This window comes from Equus asinus, chromosome 23, assembly GCF_041296235.1.
Source record: "Equus asinus isolate D_3611 breed Donkey chromosome 23, EquAss-T2T_v2, whole genome shotgun sequence".
Classification (NCBI taxonomy): domain Eukaryota; kingdom Metazoa; phylum Chordata; class Mammalia; order Perissodactyla; family Equidae; genus Equus; species Equus asinus.
Genome location: NC_091812.1, coordinates 13,450,766 through 13,464,111, shown reverse-complemented (window position 1 = coordinate 13,464,111; position 13,346 = coordinate 13,450,766). Strand labels below are relative to the sequence as shown.

The 13,346-nt window shown below is 45.3% G+C and overlaps 1 protein-coding gene and 1 long non-coding RNA gene across 5 annotated transcripts; one reads left to right on the top strand and one right to left on the bottom strand.

The window, feature by feature from the left end:
* Window positions 1–1,031: 1,031 nt before the first annotated feature.
* On the bottom strand, window positions 1,032–6,240 carry LOC106844429 (procathepsin L). Of its 4 annotated transcripts, none has more exons than XM_044756829.2 (8): window positions 6,020–6,240; window positions 4,449–4,585; window positions 4,029–4,151; window positions 3,781–3,927; window positions 3,452–3,676; window positions 2,821–2,986; window positions 2,136–2,253; window positions 1,032–1,425 (listed from the first exon to the last, which is right to left on the bottom strand). In XM_044756829.2, the coding sequence occupies exons 2-8, from the start codon at window positions 4,572–4,574 to the stop codon at window positions 1,326–1,328; spliced, it is 1,005 nt and encodes a 334-aa protein (XP_044612764.1). In that variant the 5' UTR covers window positions 4,575–4,585; window positions 6,020–6,240; the 3' UTR covers window positions 1,032–1,325. The 4 variants fall into 4 exon arrangements, with proteins under 4 accessions (XP_044612764.1, XP_014717340.1, XP_044612765.1 ...); XM_014861854.3 differs by having other exon boundaries at window positions 5,853–6,157; XM_044756830.2 differs by lacking the exon at window positions 4,449–4,585 and having other exon boundaries at window positions 6,020–6,163.
* LOC139041664 (uncharacterized) lies at window positions 6,234–7,742 on the top strand. Its single transcript, XR_011497248.1, has 3 exons — window positions 6,234–6,359; window positions 6,733–6,900; window positions 7,631–7,742. It is a non-coding gene; the product is annotated as an uncharacterized lncRNA (long non-coding RNA).
* Window positions 7,743–13,346: the final 5,604 nt, after the last annotated feature.

Here is a 13,346-nt window from a genome sequence, read left to right as displayed (position 1 = left end):
TAACTATTTCACCAGCTTCCTCCTTGTATTTTCTCATTTGATTGGGAACATGTGATTTTAAACACACGCACACATGCTTCTTCAGCCTGCAGAATGTAGGTATATTTTTACTATTTTTTTTCCTGCTAATAAAAATATATGTTTGCTGCAGAATAGGTTAAGGAAAATAATCATCCATAATTTAGCCAGAAGCTTTGCATATTTCTTTCCCATCTTTTAAATACACAAAGGTATTGTTTTATTTGTATTTACTAAAAATATATATGTTAGGCGTCTAACCATATGCTAGGCTGTTTTGTTTCCTTCTGAGTTTATTTTTTAATTCAGAGATTAGGTAGCTACGCCCAAGTTTGCCCTAGTGACCTCTCACCAATCTTCCAAGGCCAGAGGACTATTTTTTTAGCCCAGCTTCCTCTCTTGTGGATCTTGAACACATTTCTCCAGTTATTACCGATGATTTAATGGTTAATCACACCATTAAATTTACTTTTGTTAACACTAGGTAACAATGAGGCTTTTCCTAGGAGTGTTATGTGGAATGCCATCAGAGACTTGGCAGAACGAAGACAAAACAGCCTTGGCCATCCACTTCTATCTGGTCCTTACTCAACTGCAGAGTAGTCACATGGTCTTCTCCAGCAATTCAGGGTACTTCAGTCACCGGCTCTGAGACTTTCATCCTCTAACTTTACTAGGTTATGACCATCTTGAGTCAAAGGAAGAGGATCTCCTTTTCTAGTATCTAAAACCTAAGAATCTGTATGCCTATTCACTTTTCTACAAAGTGAATTGGTTTTCTTTATTCAAACAATTTACCTTTGTCCTTCCAGACTGTCTGTCACATTTTGCTAGATTCAAGTGTTGGGTCAACACGGCCAATGAACAGCTGACATAAAATCTGCATATTTATAACTAAAAGACCCAGAAGGCCACCCAATGTCTTTGTCCTAAGGCACCACTGGCACATTCAGTTATGTCTTTATAGCCCAATTATAGTTTCCAATTACACAAACAGAAAGAAGTTCCATCTCTACATAGTGAATTAAAATTTATTTTAAAAGGTAACTTTATATATCCTTTTAAAAAATGGAAATTCAAAATTCTTAGAATTAAGCAATGAGTCTTCAACATTATAAAGCTATTTATAACAGTAAGTAAAGTAGTGGTAACATTTTACCCTTATAAAAATGTCACAGAATTCAAATCACAACTTGGATCCTCAAAGATTCAAGTGTCTTATCTTACGCATAAGGGTTTGTTCAGTTTTAAGATAAAATTCCTCTGGATATGCTGTCCTCAAGTCCTCTCCATCACTGTCCGTCAGCTCACACAGTGGGATAGCTGGCTGCTGTGGCAATTCCACAGTGGTTGTTCTGGTCTTTGGCCATTTTTACATAGCCATTCCAGCCCCATTCTGGACCCCAACTGAAAGAAGAGTATGTTTTCTGTTTTATACAAAGAATCAAGTACACATTAGCTTCATTAATAACAGTCCATATTTAAAATCTAAGTATATTACTTTCCGTGGTTCCTTATCAACTTCTATAAGACAGGAAATTGAGGTCAAACTGGGATTCCAATGTAGCAGTCTATCTCCACAGGCTATCCTACACTTCATCTCAATGAAAGAACTTTAGCTGTAAAAACTGATCCTGACAACCCTCAAGGCAGAGAGCTGAGAAGCAGAATGCAATGGTAGGGCAACAAATGGTAACAGGAAGGATGCACAGAGGCCACTGGAGTCTTGGACAATCTTTCAGACTTAAAGAATCACAGAGACAGATGCTTCTGCTCACTATACCTTGTTGAAAAACCTGAGACAGAAAAGGGAAACCAGCCCTCAACCTATAGGTGCAAAATCCTTTATCTGAAACCCCTGGGGCCAGACATGTTTTTGAATTAAGAAAATTTTCAGAATTTAGAAATGCCATGTTACAAATACATAATAATAACCCCAAGAAGCTTATTACAGAATCTTAAAATCAAACATCAGTACTTCTGTGTTTACCCTAAGCAGGAGAAAGACTTTCCTGACCTCAAATTTGAACTTTTTTGGACTTGAAACCAAATACTGATTCCAAACAAGGATTCCCCTTTCAATTTAAAATATAAATGTAACATTTGAAGTTTTATACCTGTTCTTGACAATCCAAAATTTATTGTTATTTGAATCTCTTCCTTCAAAGCCATAGCCAACCACCAGAACACCATGATCCAGGTCTTTGCTGCTGCAGTCTGGATCATAATAAATGCCTGGGAAAGTAAAAAAAAAAAAAAAAGTAAAGCTGATAAAAAGGAAAAAGTCAAACTCAACTCACTAGAAATCAACAATTCAACTAAATCCAAAATATTTTTTACCAAAGGGAAAAAAAAAAAGGTTTCCAATAATAAGATCTAGTTATCAAGGCAAAGGTAATTTCGGGACTTGTCTACTAATATTAATTAGCATAATCCCTTCTACTCTTAGCATGTCAACTAAGGAAAAAGCACAAAACAAAAACATACTTGAGCCACGGGCTTCTTTACAGTTCTAATTACAATAGTAAAAAATTTCTGGGAAAAAGATCCAACAACTGAAGTATATTTACATAAATTAGGTTGTATTTATAGAATTACATAGCCATTTAAAAATATTTATGAGGAGGTTGTCATCTTGAGAAAACACTTAAAGTACAATGTCAAATGGAAACATCACTATGTTAAATGCACACACTCAAATTCTAGTCCTGGAAAGAAGGCCTCCATATGAAAAAGTCAACCATGGTGACGCTTTCCAGTTTTGCCTGCCTGAATTTCTATAACAAAAAGAGTAACATCTACCTGATTTATAGAACTGGAAGGACTCATGGCCTGCATCAATAGCAACAGAGATGGGCCCTACAGTAGCCACTGCCTTCATAAGGGCCTTCTCCTTCTGAGGGATGTCCACGTAGCCAGTGTCGTTGGCAGCAGAATACTCGGGCTTGTAATTACAGTTATTTCCTTCCTTTTAAAGGTAACGAGAGAGAGAAATGATTACTACCATTCACTCCTGGGGAACACGAGTTCTAGGACCACACAACTCAGCAGTCTGCAGCTTAATGATGTCTAGGTCAACTTTGTTATAAAGCAGTCCAGAAAGCAAAATGCTACTGGTTAGTTTGAAATTGAAAAATCAGCAGTTGTTTCTTCAATAAGACCCTTTAGGTCTACCTGTCCATAAGTAATTTTTCACTATGGAGAAATTTATATTATATGCAGAATGGTGCATATATTCTCCATGTTACATGAAGCAAGAATAGCAATATGTTAACCACCTAATCAGATAACTGTGCAAAGACTGATAATTTATAACGACAGTTCTGACAGGTTGCATCTAAAATGTGAATGCTGAATAAAGTGACTGTTACCTCTGAAAATGTTCAACTTTCAAAAGCAGAAATGGAATAACAAGATAAGGAGCTCTGTTTACCTTCGCAAGATATGGGTAAGATTCCTCTGAGTCCAGGCCTCCGTTATCCTTGACATACTGGAAGGCATTATCCATCAGGCCACCATTGCAGCCCTGATTGCCTTCAGCCCGAGAGCAGTCCACCAGGTTCTGCTCACTCAGTGAAACAAGTTTCCCAGTTTTCCGGAACATTTGTCCTTCAAGGGCACCAGTCGCACTAAAAGCCCAACAAGAACCACATGGACCCTGAAAATAAAAAACCTGTCAGTTTACAAGACAAATACAAAGACTGACAATAGCCCATATGCCTAAATACTCTTAAGAATATCTGAATCTGAATCCTGTCCTACCTGATTCTTCACCGGGGTTACGTAGCCTTTCTCTCTCCAATCCACAGTCTTGGGGACTTCAAGAAAGAGAGGTTCAAGGAACACTTTCCCCTTCTTGTGCTTCTGGTTTTGAAAGCCATTCATCACCTGCCTGAATTCTTCATTGGTCTTCAAGGCAAATGAAATAGAATTTGGAAAGCAAGAGATGATTTTGCTAAAGCACTGAGGACAGGAAGCACAAAAAGTTCCGCAACCCAGGGCACACTCACCATGTCACCAAAGGCATTCATGGCCATGGTGAAGCCGTGCTTCCCTTGGCTGTACTCCTGATTGTGCAGTTCAATCATTCTCATATTCTTCTCCCACACTGCTCTCCTCCATCCTTCTTCATTCTAGAGACAAACATAAAGGAACATCTGTTTTTCTACTTAAAACCCAACCCATCCTCACCAAGCGGATTTGCAGACACAGAAGAGAAACCATGGCCAGCGATGGCTTTTTACTTCTGGTAGCTGTTCTCCAGCACCCACACAACAGGGACGTATGCCTATATTGTGCTTGGTAATGGGTGCCATGAAGTTACTGCCTTGGTAAGAGGCGGCCTCAAGAAGTTACTCTCGGCTATAAACTCCCAGCAGTATGGACCGTTCTCTGTGAGATCCCGCTGGACAGTTTCAGATGTTACCAACCACGCCATACAGTCTTCTGTGCGTTGCCTTCCACTGGTACCATTGTGCATCTAAACTGGGATCAAGTTTTGGAGCAGCTGAGGCTATTCCCAAGCAAAGGGCAGCCAGAAAGAGTGAAGGATTCATGTTTCAAAAACCTAGGAAGGGAAAAGAAATGAGGATTTGATGAGGCCAATCCCTTAAAAAAAAAGCTGTCCTACTTTCTGCTGAGAACTTACAGCCACTATGGTGGAGTAAAAACATTTGAAAGATCTTCAGAATATTTACGGCAGCTGTGTGGAAGGCGGCTAAGAATGTGGGTGGAGAAAAACAGGCCAAGGACTTATCAAACAGAGGAGCTATCGGGGCGGCTCCGTGGCCGAGTGGTTAAGTTCGCGCGCTCCGCTGCGGCGGCCCAGGGTTCGGATCCTGGGCGCTGACATGGCACCGCTCATGAGGCCACATTGAGGCGGCATCCCACACCCCACAACTAGAAGGACCTGCAACTAGGATATACAACTGTGTACAGGGGGGGTTTGGGGAGATAAAGCAGAAAAACACCCCAAAAAACGGAGGAGCTATCTGATTCAGCCATCAACCAAAAAGTGGGCTGACAAGTGCTACAGGAATTCAAACAGCCTTGTAAGGGTGCAGTGAAAATTTCGGTTTTGATAAGGGTCTCAAGGTACCTTAGAGGTCAGAATCTTAAGGCAACAACTCGGAAACTGTTGGTCCAGGTATTTACAGAAGGCCCAGGAAAACGTCACTAATGAGGACATCTTATCCCAAGCAGGGACAGAAGCCTCACACCTTCTTCTTGACCACCGTACGGCGGGGGTGAGACGTGCCTTCGAACCCTGCTCCTCGACTAGAAACCTTTCCGAAAGGCCTTCCCAGGGCAAGGTGGGCAGGAGCGCCTCCAGAGCCCCGCCGTGCCCACAGGTGGCCTGCGCGTCGACACCCGCACTCCCTCCCCACACCGGGGACGCGGTGTCCCGGCACACGGAGCCCAGAGCCCCGGTGCCCGCGCTCGGACAGGAGCAGGCTCTCCCGGGGCTCAGAGCACCGCCCCGCTCCGGGGGCTGCGGGCGGCGGCGCAGGGAGCGCGGCCCGCAGCGCGGCGTGCGGCTTAGGCTGCCGTGTCCGGCCCGGCCGGGCCCGGTCCGGTGGAGGCCGCGCTGAGGCTGCCCGGCTCCCGCACAGCCCAGTCGAGAGGTCTCAGCGCCGCCCGGGGTCCCGAGCCGCCCTCCCCTCCCCCCGCCTCAAGGCTGGCCGGGCTCCAGGCAGCGCCCACGCAGCCTCACCAGCTCCGGGTGGGCAGACGCTCTCGTTCCCGGGCGTGGCGCCCGCCCGCCTGCCCGTGTCCCCGACCCCTCCTCCAGGCCCTGTCCCCAACACGCCTCGGCCTCAGCCCCGGTGGCTGACCTGCGGCGGCCACAGCTGCGCAGGAGGACTTGAGAGACGAAGGCTGCTGTCCCAACACCCGGCGAGCCAGAGGTTCTGGCCCGGGCCCGCCTGACTCAGCCTTTAAGGCCCGGGATTCGGCACGCCTGCCCGCGCCGCGATTGGCCGGGCCGGCCTGGGGCGCTTACCTGTGGCGGGCGCAGCTGCGCAGGCGCAGTCAGCCCGCACAGGTCCGGGGGGTCTCCGACGCCTGGCTGTGGCCCCCCGGGCCGCGCATTTAAAGCCCTGGGATTCGGCCGGGCCAGCCCCGCCCCCCCCGCCTGCCCGCGTCGCGATTGGCCGCGCCGGCCTGGGGGCGGGGCCTCCGCGCGTGGGCTCGCGGCGCGTGATGCGGCTCAGTCCCGGCTTGTCCGCGGCCGCGGGTGCGGGCTCGGTGGCCCGTGGTAGACGCGTGGGGCCCGGGGCAGCGCTGAGGAGGGTGCGCCCTGGGCGCTCGGGTCGACTAAGGACCCCGAGTTCGTGCGCTTGGTGCGTGCTTCGGGAAAAGAGGCTCACAGGGAGCCCATGTGGATTTTCAGCGTAGCCCTGCGTGTCCTTCAGTCCTGGAGCTTTGGGTTGAAAGCTGTGGAGGGCCGGGAACAGTACGATCGAGCTTACTGATTGCTGATCAGTCCACTGTCGGGGTGGGGCGAGGGCAAGAATGCAGAGCCGCGGGCAGACGCGTTATCTCCCAGTTTCTGGGCGGAGCGGCTGGGTGCTGGAGGACCCTGGGGTGGACCGGCCATACCCCGGGGGCTGGACGCGGTGGTCAGCGCCCAAGTCCTGGGAGGGGAGGGGGCCGGCCGGGATGGTGTCCAGAGAAGGCGTGGCGTTTGTAATGCCCGTTTCCTGTCTTCCCCAGGCGGGGATTCTTCCTGCCTCTGGAGCATTTCGCAAAACCAACAAAACGAGTTATTTACTGAGAAATTTGGCTTAATAAACAGGAGAAAAGCGGTCGAGAAAGACGGAGACTGCTTTTACTTTCCGGCTCTCTGCATTGTGAATGCATCCAAAGTGCTTCTCTTGAGATGTAAGAAACGTACTTTAATAACATTTAATGTCAGGGTTTAGGTTATGCAGTTTGAAGAAATGTTTTAGATGGAGAAAAAATATATATATAACTAAAGATTTAAGGAAATTAATTCAAAAACTTTTCTAAGGTTTCTTTTTTTAATTATATAAGAAACATATTCATTTTAGAAAATAAACACCCCTTGTCTCCTCCCCCATAACTCTTTTCTAGGCATCTCTTTATATGTATATATATATATATATATATATATATATATATATTTTTTTTTTTTTACAACAATGGAGTCATAATGCATGGCAGTTTGTAAACTCTTAGTTAAAATTAAGTTGATAACCTTCGTAGGAGCACAATCAGACGAATTTCTTCTTTTTTTGGTCTCCTTGAGGAAGATTGTCCCTGAGCTAACATCTGTGCCAATCTTTCTCTATTTTGTATGTGGGACTTTGCCACAGCATGGCTGATGAGTGGCGTGTATGTCCTCACCTGGGATCTGAACCCACGAACCTGGGCCACTGAAGTGGAGTATGCTAAACTTAACCATTAGGCCATGGGGCCAGCACCAGACAAATATTTTTAAAAATCAGCTTATTAAACATTTCATTTTATGTCCTTGGAAGTAGAATCCTCTTCCTCTCAAACACAACTAGGAGCCAGAAGTTCTCAGGTGGTTACAAAAATATATTGTATTGCATGTGGCTGGAGTTTTCTTTTTTTCTTTTTTTAAAAGGAAGTTAATCATGGAGGTCAACACAAGCATCATTCACACATGGAAATAAAGGAAGACCACCCACATGAAAACAACTTGCTCTGACAAGGGAGACAATTCAAAGACAGGGTGATGAAAAGTTTATAATGAAAAAATAGGGGAACCTCCATAAGTCCTGATGAGAGGCTGTTGTCATGGGGAAGCTAGAGGAGGAATAACTAGAAATGGAACGTCCTATGTGATTTGCTTGGGGAGAATATTTGGATTTCTCTGGTTTGTCCTAGGTTGGAAGTGGAGGCAAAAGTAAGAAGTTGGGAGCCATTAACATGTCCTGACTGTTCTGACATAGTTGCTGCAGACGTATCTTTTGTGGGTCAGAGTCCTATCGTCATATAAAGTCCAGCCATTGTCTGTTTGTTTACTAAGTCCATCACAAGAAAGCTTAGTTATTCTAACGTGGGTTTTGCAGTTGCCCTTGAGTCACAGCACTGTAAGGTTGCACATGGTGGAAAAACCTGCTACTGCGTTAAGGTCTGTGCCTTGAGCAATAGCCTGACAGGAGGCTGTGTGGCAGGTGCTGCTCCAAAGAAGGGCATCCCCTTCTTGGAATGTGACACAAATACACTGGAGAAAGCATGGATGCTTTTTATACCAAATGTGTCCCGAATCTAAAATTAAATTGAGAAATACCTAAATTCAGGAGAAATATAGGAGCAAGAGAGTGGAAGATGTTATTGCTCCAACTCATGACATCTACTCATACATAATCTGTTAAATACTGCATTAGAAAAATGTGTTATTACTAACCATTGTGTTCCTTTTCTTCTTCTTGTATTCTTATTTCTTTGCAAAATAACTTTGATGAGTGCTAATCATTAAAGTGGTCATGTTTTAGTCAAGCAACCAAGCCTCAGCTCCGCCTTGATAAAATGCATTGGCAGAACTTCCCGATTCCTGTTTAAAATGCAGTATCTGTGAAAGTATTTGTGTGCATCTCTTAGATTTCTTTTCCTCACTAGTAAACCAGGATATAATTCTTTACCACATCTCTGGGAGGTTTTTCTTTTGTGCTTTTTAGTGAGGAAGATTGGCCCTGAGCTAAAACTGTTGCCAATCTTGCTCTTTTTCTTCTCCCCAGAGCCCCAGTGCATAGTTGTATATCCTGGTTGTAGGTCATTCTGGTTCTTCTATGTGGGACGCTACCTCAGCATGGCTTGATGAGCAGTGTGTAGGCCTGTGCCCATGACCCAAACCAGCAAACCCTGGGCCACTGAAGCGGAGGGTGTGAACTTAACCACTTGGCCATGGGGCTGACCCCTAGGCAGTTTTAAACCATAGGGGAACGAACAAATCTAATGTGGTATTCGAGACCCTGAGGCCACTGAACACCGCTCCCCAATATGACATCCTTCTCCAATTTGTTGAAATTCACTATGCCAAGAATTACTGTTAAAAACATTATCCAGAAAACTGTATTTGTAAAGTGGTTTATTACCATTTATAATTTTATGGAATAGAGCCTGTTTATGATTAGATATTCATATGAAGCCACTTATGAAATAACTTATTTTTCTGAGCTCCTGTAACCTTGCTTTTCCCAAAGGGTTAAACAGCCAATTTGTTAAGTAGGTGAATCAATCAACAAGAATTAATTAAACTCTTACTTTGTGCTCGATGTCCTCTCCTGGTGTGGTTTGTGCATTTACTTAGACACATTCTGCATGTAACTTTACTAACAGCTTTTCTGAAGCTCAGCCTTTCCATTTTAAAATCTGAGATTGACTACAATAATTTTAATTTTACACCGTATGAGCACAGCCATGACCAGTATATTTAAATGAGTGCAGTAGGTAACAAAGGAGCTGACACTGTGGGATTTTTCCCCACCCCTAAGACTATAGTCCATAAACTCTCCTTTGGATGCCAGGGGATCTCTTCCTCCAATTTGAAAACAGTCTTTTCATGAAACAAGGTGTATTAGTTTCCTATGGCTGCTGTAACAAATTTCCACAGACTTGGGGGCTTAAAACCACAGGAATGTATTCTCTCACAGTTATGGAGTTCCGAAGTCCAAAATCAGCATCATTTGGCCGAAAACCAGGTGTTGATAGGTCTGTACTCCCTCCCGAGGCTCTGGGAGGAACCTGTTCGTCTCCTCTTCCAGCTTCTGGTGGCTCCAGGCGCTCCTTACCTTGTGGCCACATGGCTCCAGTGTATGCCTCGGCTCCAGTGCGTGCTTCTCCTCTTCTGTCTGTCAAATTCCCATTCACTTGTGATTGTATTTAGGGCCTACCCAGATAACCCAAGGTAATCTCTCCATCTCAAAATCCTTAATTTAATCACATTTGCACAATCTTTGCCAAATAAGGTAACATTTACAGGTTCCAAGAATTAAGACCTGATATCTTTGGGGGCTGTTACTTAGCCTACTACACATGGCATAAGTAAAAGTTAGTTTCTTGACAAGGCTGATCCAAACTTCATATTTAAGATAGCTTTAGGCTGGCATGACTTGGGCAGCTAGGCCCTAAACTCTATGTGAACTTCCCATTCTGTAACTTTTGCTTCAGTGTCCCAACTCTCCTCTTAGTGCACTTTGACGCAGCTTTTTAACTTTCAAGACTCCCACACAGCAGTTTTTATTACCTCCTTACTCTTTCCACAGCCACCAGACCATGGTCTGTTCCTATAAAAGCATTGCTCACCCACCCCTTTCCTGAGAAATTTCCAGTTTAGGCTTTGAACATCTCCCTCTTGCAATCATCCCCGTTAATAAAGTCTTTCCTTACTAATGTAGGTTCTTCAGTTTTTCCTTTGACACCATAATGATTGTGGTAAGTGGTCAAGAAGAGAAGACCTCTGTGCTGTTAAGAGTGTCAGCTTGCATATATACGTGCCAGGGGGTTTGTCCCACAGGAAGGGCATCTCCATCTGCGAGTGCCCGGTACTCCTGCACGCTGCAGCACTATTCGGAAGGATTCCAGCGATGATGACGATGATAGTAATGGGTAAGTAACGCTTAGGTGCCAGGCACTGCTCCGAGCATGTTATACACGCTCCTTTCTCTACTCTTCACAGCAACCCCATGAGAGTGGTTCTCAAGCTTGAGTGTGCATCAGAGTCAACTGGGGGCTGTGACAACTCAGATTACTGACCTCCATCCCCCAAGTTTCTGTTCAGTGGGCCTGGGGTGTGGCTCCAGCATTTGCTTTTCTAACAAGTTCTGAAGCAATGCTGATGCTACTAGTGGGGGAACCTCACTTTGAGAACCCCTGCCCTGGAAGATGGGTGCTATTATGTGCCCCATTTACAGATGAAGATGGTCACAGCAGTGGTGTATGGAAAATCAAGGGTGGTGCCAGGTTCCTTTCTAAAGTGAGGAAGCAACTTAAATGTGCTTCAGGCCAGCAGGGCTTAGAAAAGGAAGCTGAGCTTTGGGGACTTTGCCCTCGTCCCTCACCCCCAGCCACCCTCACTTACTTGGCAAACTGGACTCTCGGTGCCGGAGGGCACCGGGAGAAGTGAAATGTGCTCACGGACTCCATCGTGAGAGAAAGCACCAAAGCTGCCCAGGGCCAGGCTCTGGACTTCGGTGCCGTTGCCGGATTCCTGGTGTCGTGCTGAAAGGAGGAAAAGACAGGTGAGCCACACGGAAGGCATGCTGCATGCCGAACTGGGCCTCCGCATCTCCCCACCCCAGCGGCTTCCAGGAGGGCGTTTTGCCCTGTGCCTCTGGGTGTTTCCTTGCTTGATCATTTCTCAGAGACGAAAGCTCTGCACCTGACCTGTGATCCATTCCTCGTCAGCTTTGTAAGCCTACGTGTGATGACAGTGCTCCAGTGACTCATGGTTTGAGAAGCTCAGGGATTAAAAAAGTGAGGTTCATTCATTCACCAATTCTAAAGACACACACACAAAACATTCTTTAAAAACTTGAGACCAAGAAAAGGAAACAACACCGTATAATTAAGCATCCCCGATCCCCTCTATGAGCTCCTCAAAACCCAAAACCAGGTAAGTCTTCTCAATATAAACTCTGGATTTTTTGCTGAGTTACTGACTCCACTCTCGTGGTTTATGTTCGTTTTTTCTTGTGTCGCCCCAAACCCCAGAGGTCACTGCCTCCGTATCTTGGTTTCATTGTCTTCAAAGCAGACCTGTAGCTGTGCTCTCAAACACACCTGATCTGTATCCTCAAATGCATGGATCCACTGAGGAACCAGCTTCAACTTTTGAGAACTAACCACCCTCTGAATAAGGAATCTGGTCTTTGTTCGTTATCACTGCTAACACGGCCTGATGAAAAAAACACATAAGAGTTCAGTACAGCACACAGTTCTGACTGAAGGAGGCAACAATTGCTTCTTTTAAATCCATTTTATTATTAATAGGATCCTGTGCCCAGACGGTGTTCTTCCACTCTAGGAAGAGAAATTAGGTGGACGGCAGAATGCACAGGTCCCTGGAGTCTCGTAGCCCCACCAAGAGTTGAATTAGTAAAGCTTGGTTGTCCTGCCTGGGTATTTCTCTGCCCATCCTTCCTGGTTTCCTGTCCAGGGAGCAAGGATCACACAAGGTGACCATTCCAAGGTTCTTTAGCATCTACACTGTGCATATGGCATGTGTGTCTTCTAAATCTACCCACTCCTCTGCATAGCAACCTACCCTCACACTACTTTCCAAGTTTCTAAATTTCCATGGGCTCAGTGTAGAAAGTTACTGACATGCAATGCTCAGTGATAGTGTCAGAGATGATTGCCTGACTCCACGGAAAGTGAATGGAATTTGAGAAAATTTGGGAAGTGGTAAAAGAAGAGGTTTTTTCTCATGTTCAAAGAGGGCAATGGAACTAAATGATAATTTGAATAATACCAGAAAAGTGTTTTAGTTACACCAGGAGGACAAGCAAAACTAAGTTATATATCTTGTCTCCCCAACAGAAGCATCTTGAGGACAGAGGCTTTATTTTATAGTTTTGGGGTCCCTCATGTGTGATAGGCATGGAGTAAATATCATTGCAGAATGATGATTATTGGGCTAAGAGAGAAATTGTTGCCAATTTGGCTACAACTCCCTGGGGACCCTGGTACTTGGCCCAAAGCTCAATGGCTCTTAGGGGGTTTGGGGAACTTCTCTTGCTTCCAGGACACAGAAATCCTAGGCTCTCCTCATTGTCCTTGAGATGCTTAGAAATGCTACAGGGGTTTTAGAACTACCATGTTCTTTTAGAGAGTCCCCAAGACCAGGAACTAGCCAACAAGAGTCCCCTAATTCCTCACCACCACCCTCTCAGGGTCCCAGTGGATTCTAGAATTCTGCTGGAGTCCACCAGGGCAGTGCAGGGCAGTGGAGGCCCCTGTGGGTGGCCTCTTGGAATAGTAAGCCAAATGGCTACCATTGCCTGCCTGATTCCAGTGAGATGAGACCTTCTTCTGCTGCCCCTCTCTTAGGAGAACCCTAGAGGGACGTTGAGGAGAAAGAGAAGTAGTTTGCGTGCATGAGAGAAATGGTAAAAACAAGCATGGAGGTAAGACTTATCTTAATCAAAAGTTTAATCTAGTGATTTCCAAGAATACTAGCATGATAAAGTCATATTTTGGTATAATATTGTTACATTTCCCCCTGTTGCACACTCTGATGATCTAGGCATGGCACCCAACAGGTGTGTGTGTAAGCACAATGGGGAGTTGCCATCTGAAAACAGATAATTTGATCATTTTGCCCAATTGATGAAAGG

Bases quoted from the DNA above. Each gene is read 5' to 3' on its own strand.
- LOC106844429 (XM_044756829.2), bottom strand. From the start codon at position 4,574: ATGAATCCTTCACTCTTTCTGGCTGCCCTTTGCTTGGGAATAGCCTCA. The intron at 3,928-4,028 runs GTGAGTGTGCCC...TTTGCCTTGAAG, and splicing joins TGAATGCCTTTGGTGACATG to ACCAATGAAGAATTCAGGCA. The intron at 2,254-2,820 runs GTAGATGTTACT...TTACTTTCCCAG, and splicing joins CTTCCAGTTCTATAAATCAG to GCATTTATTATGATCCAGAC.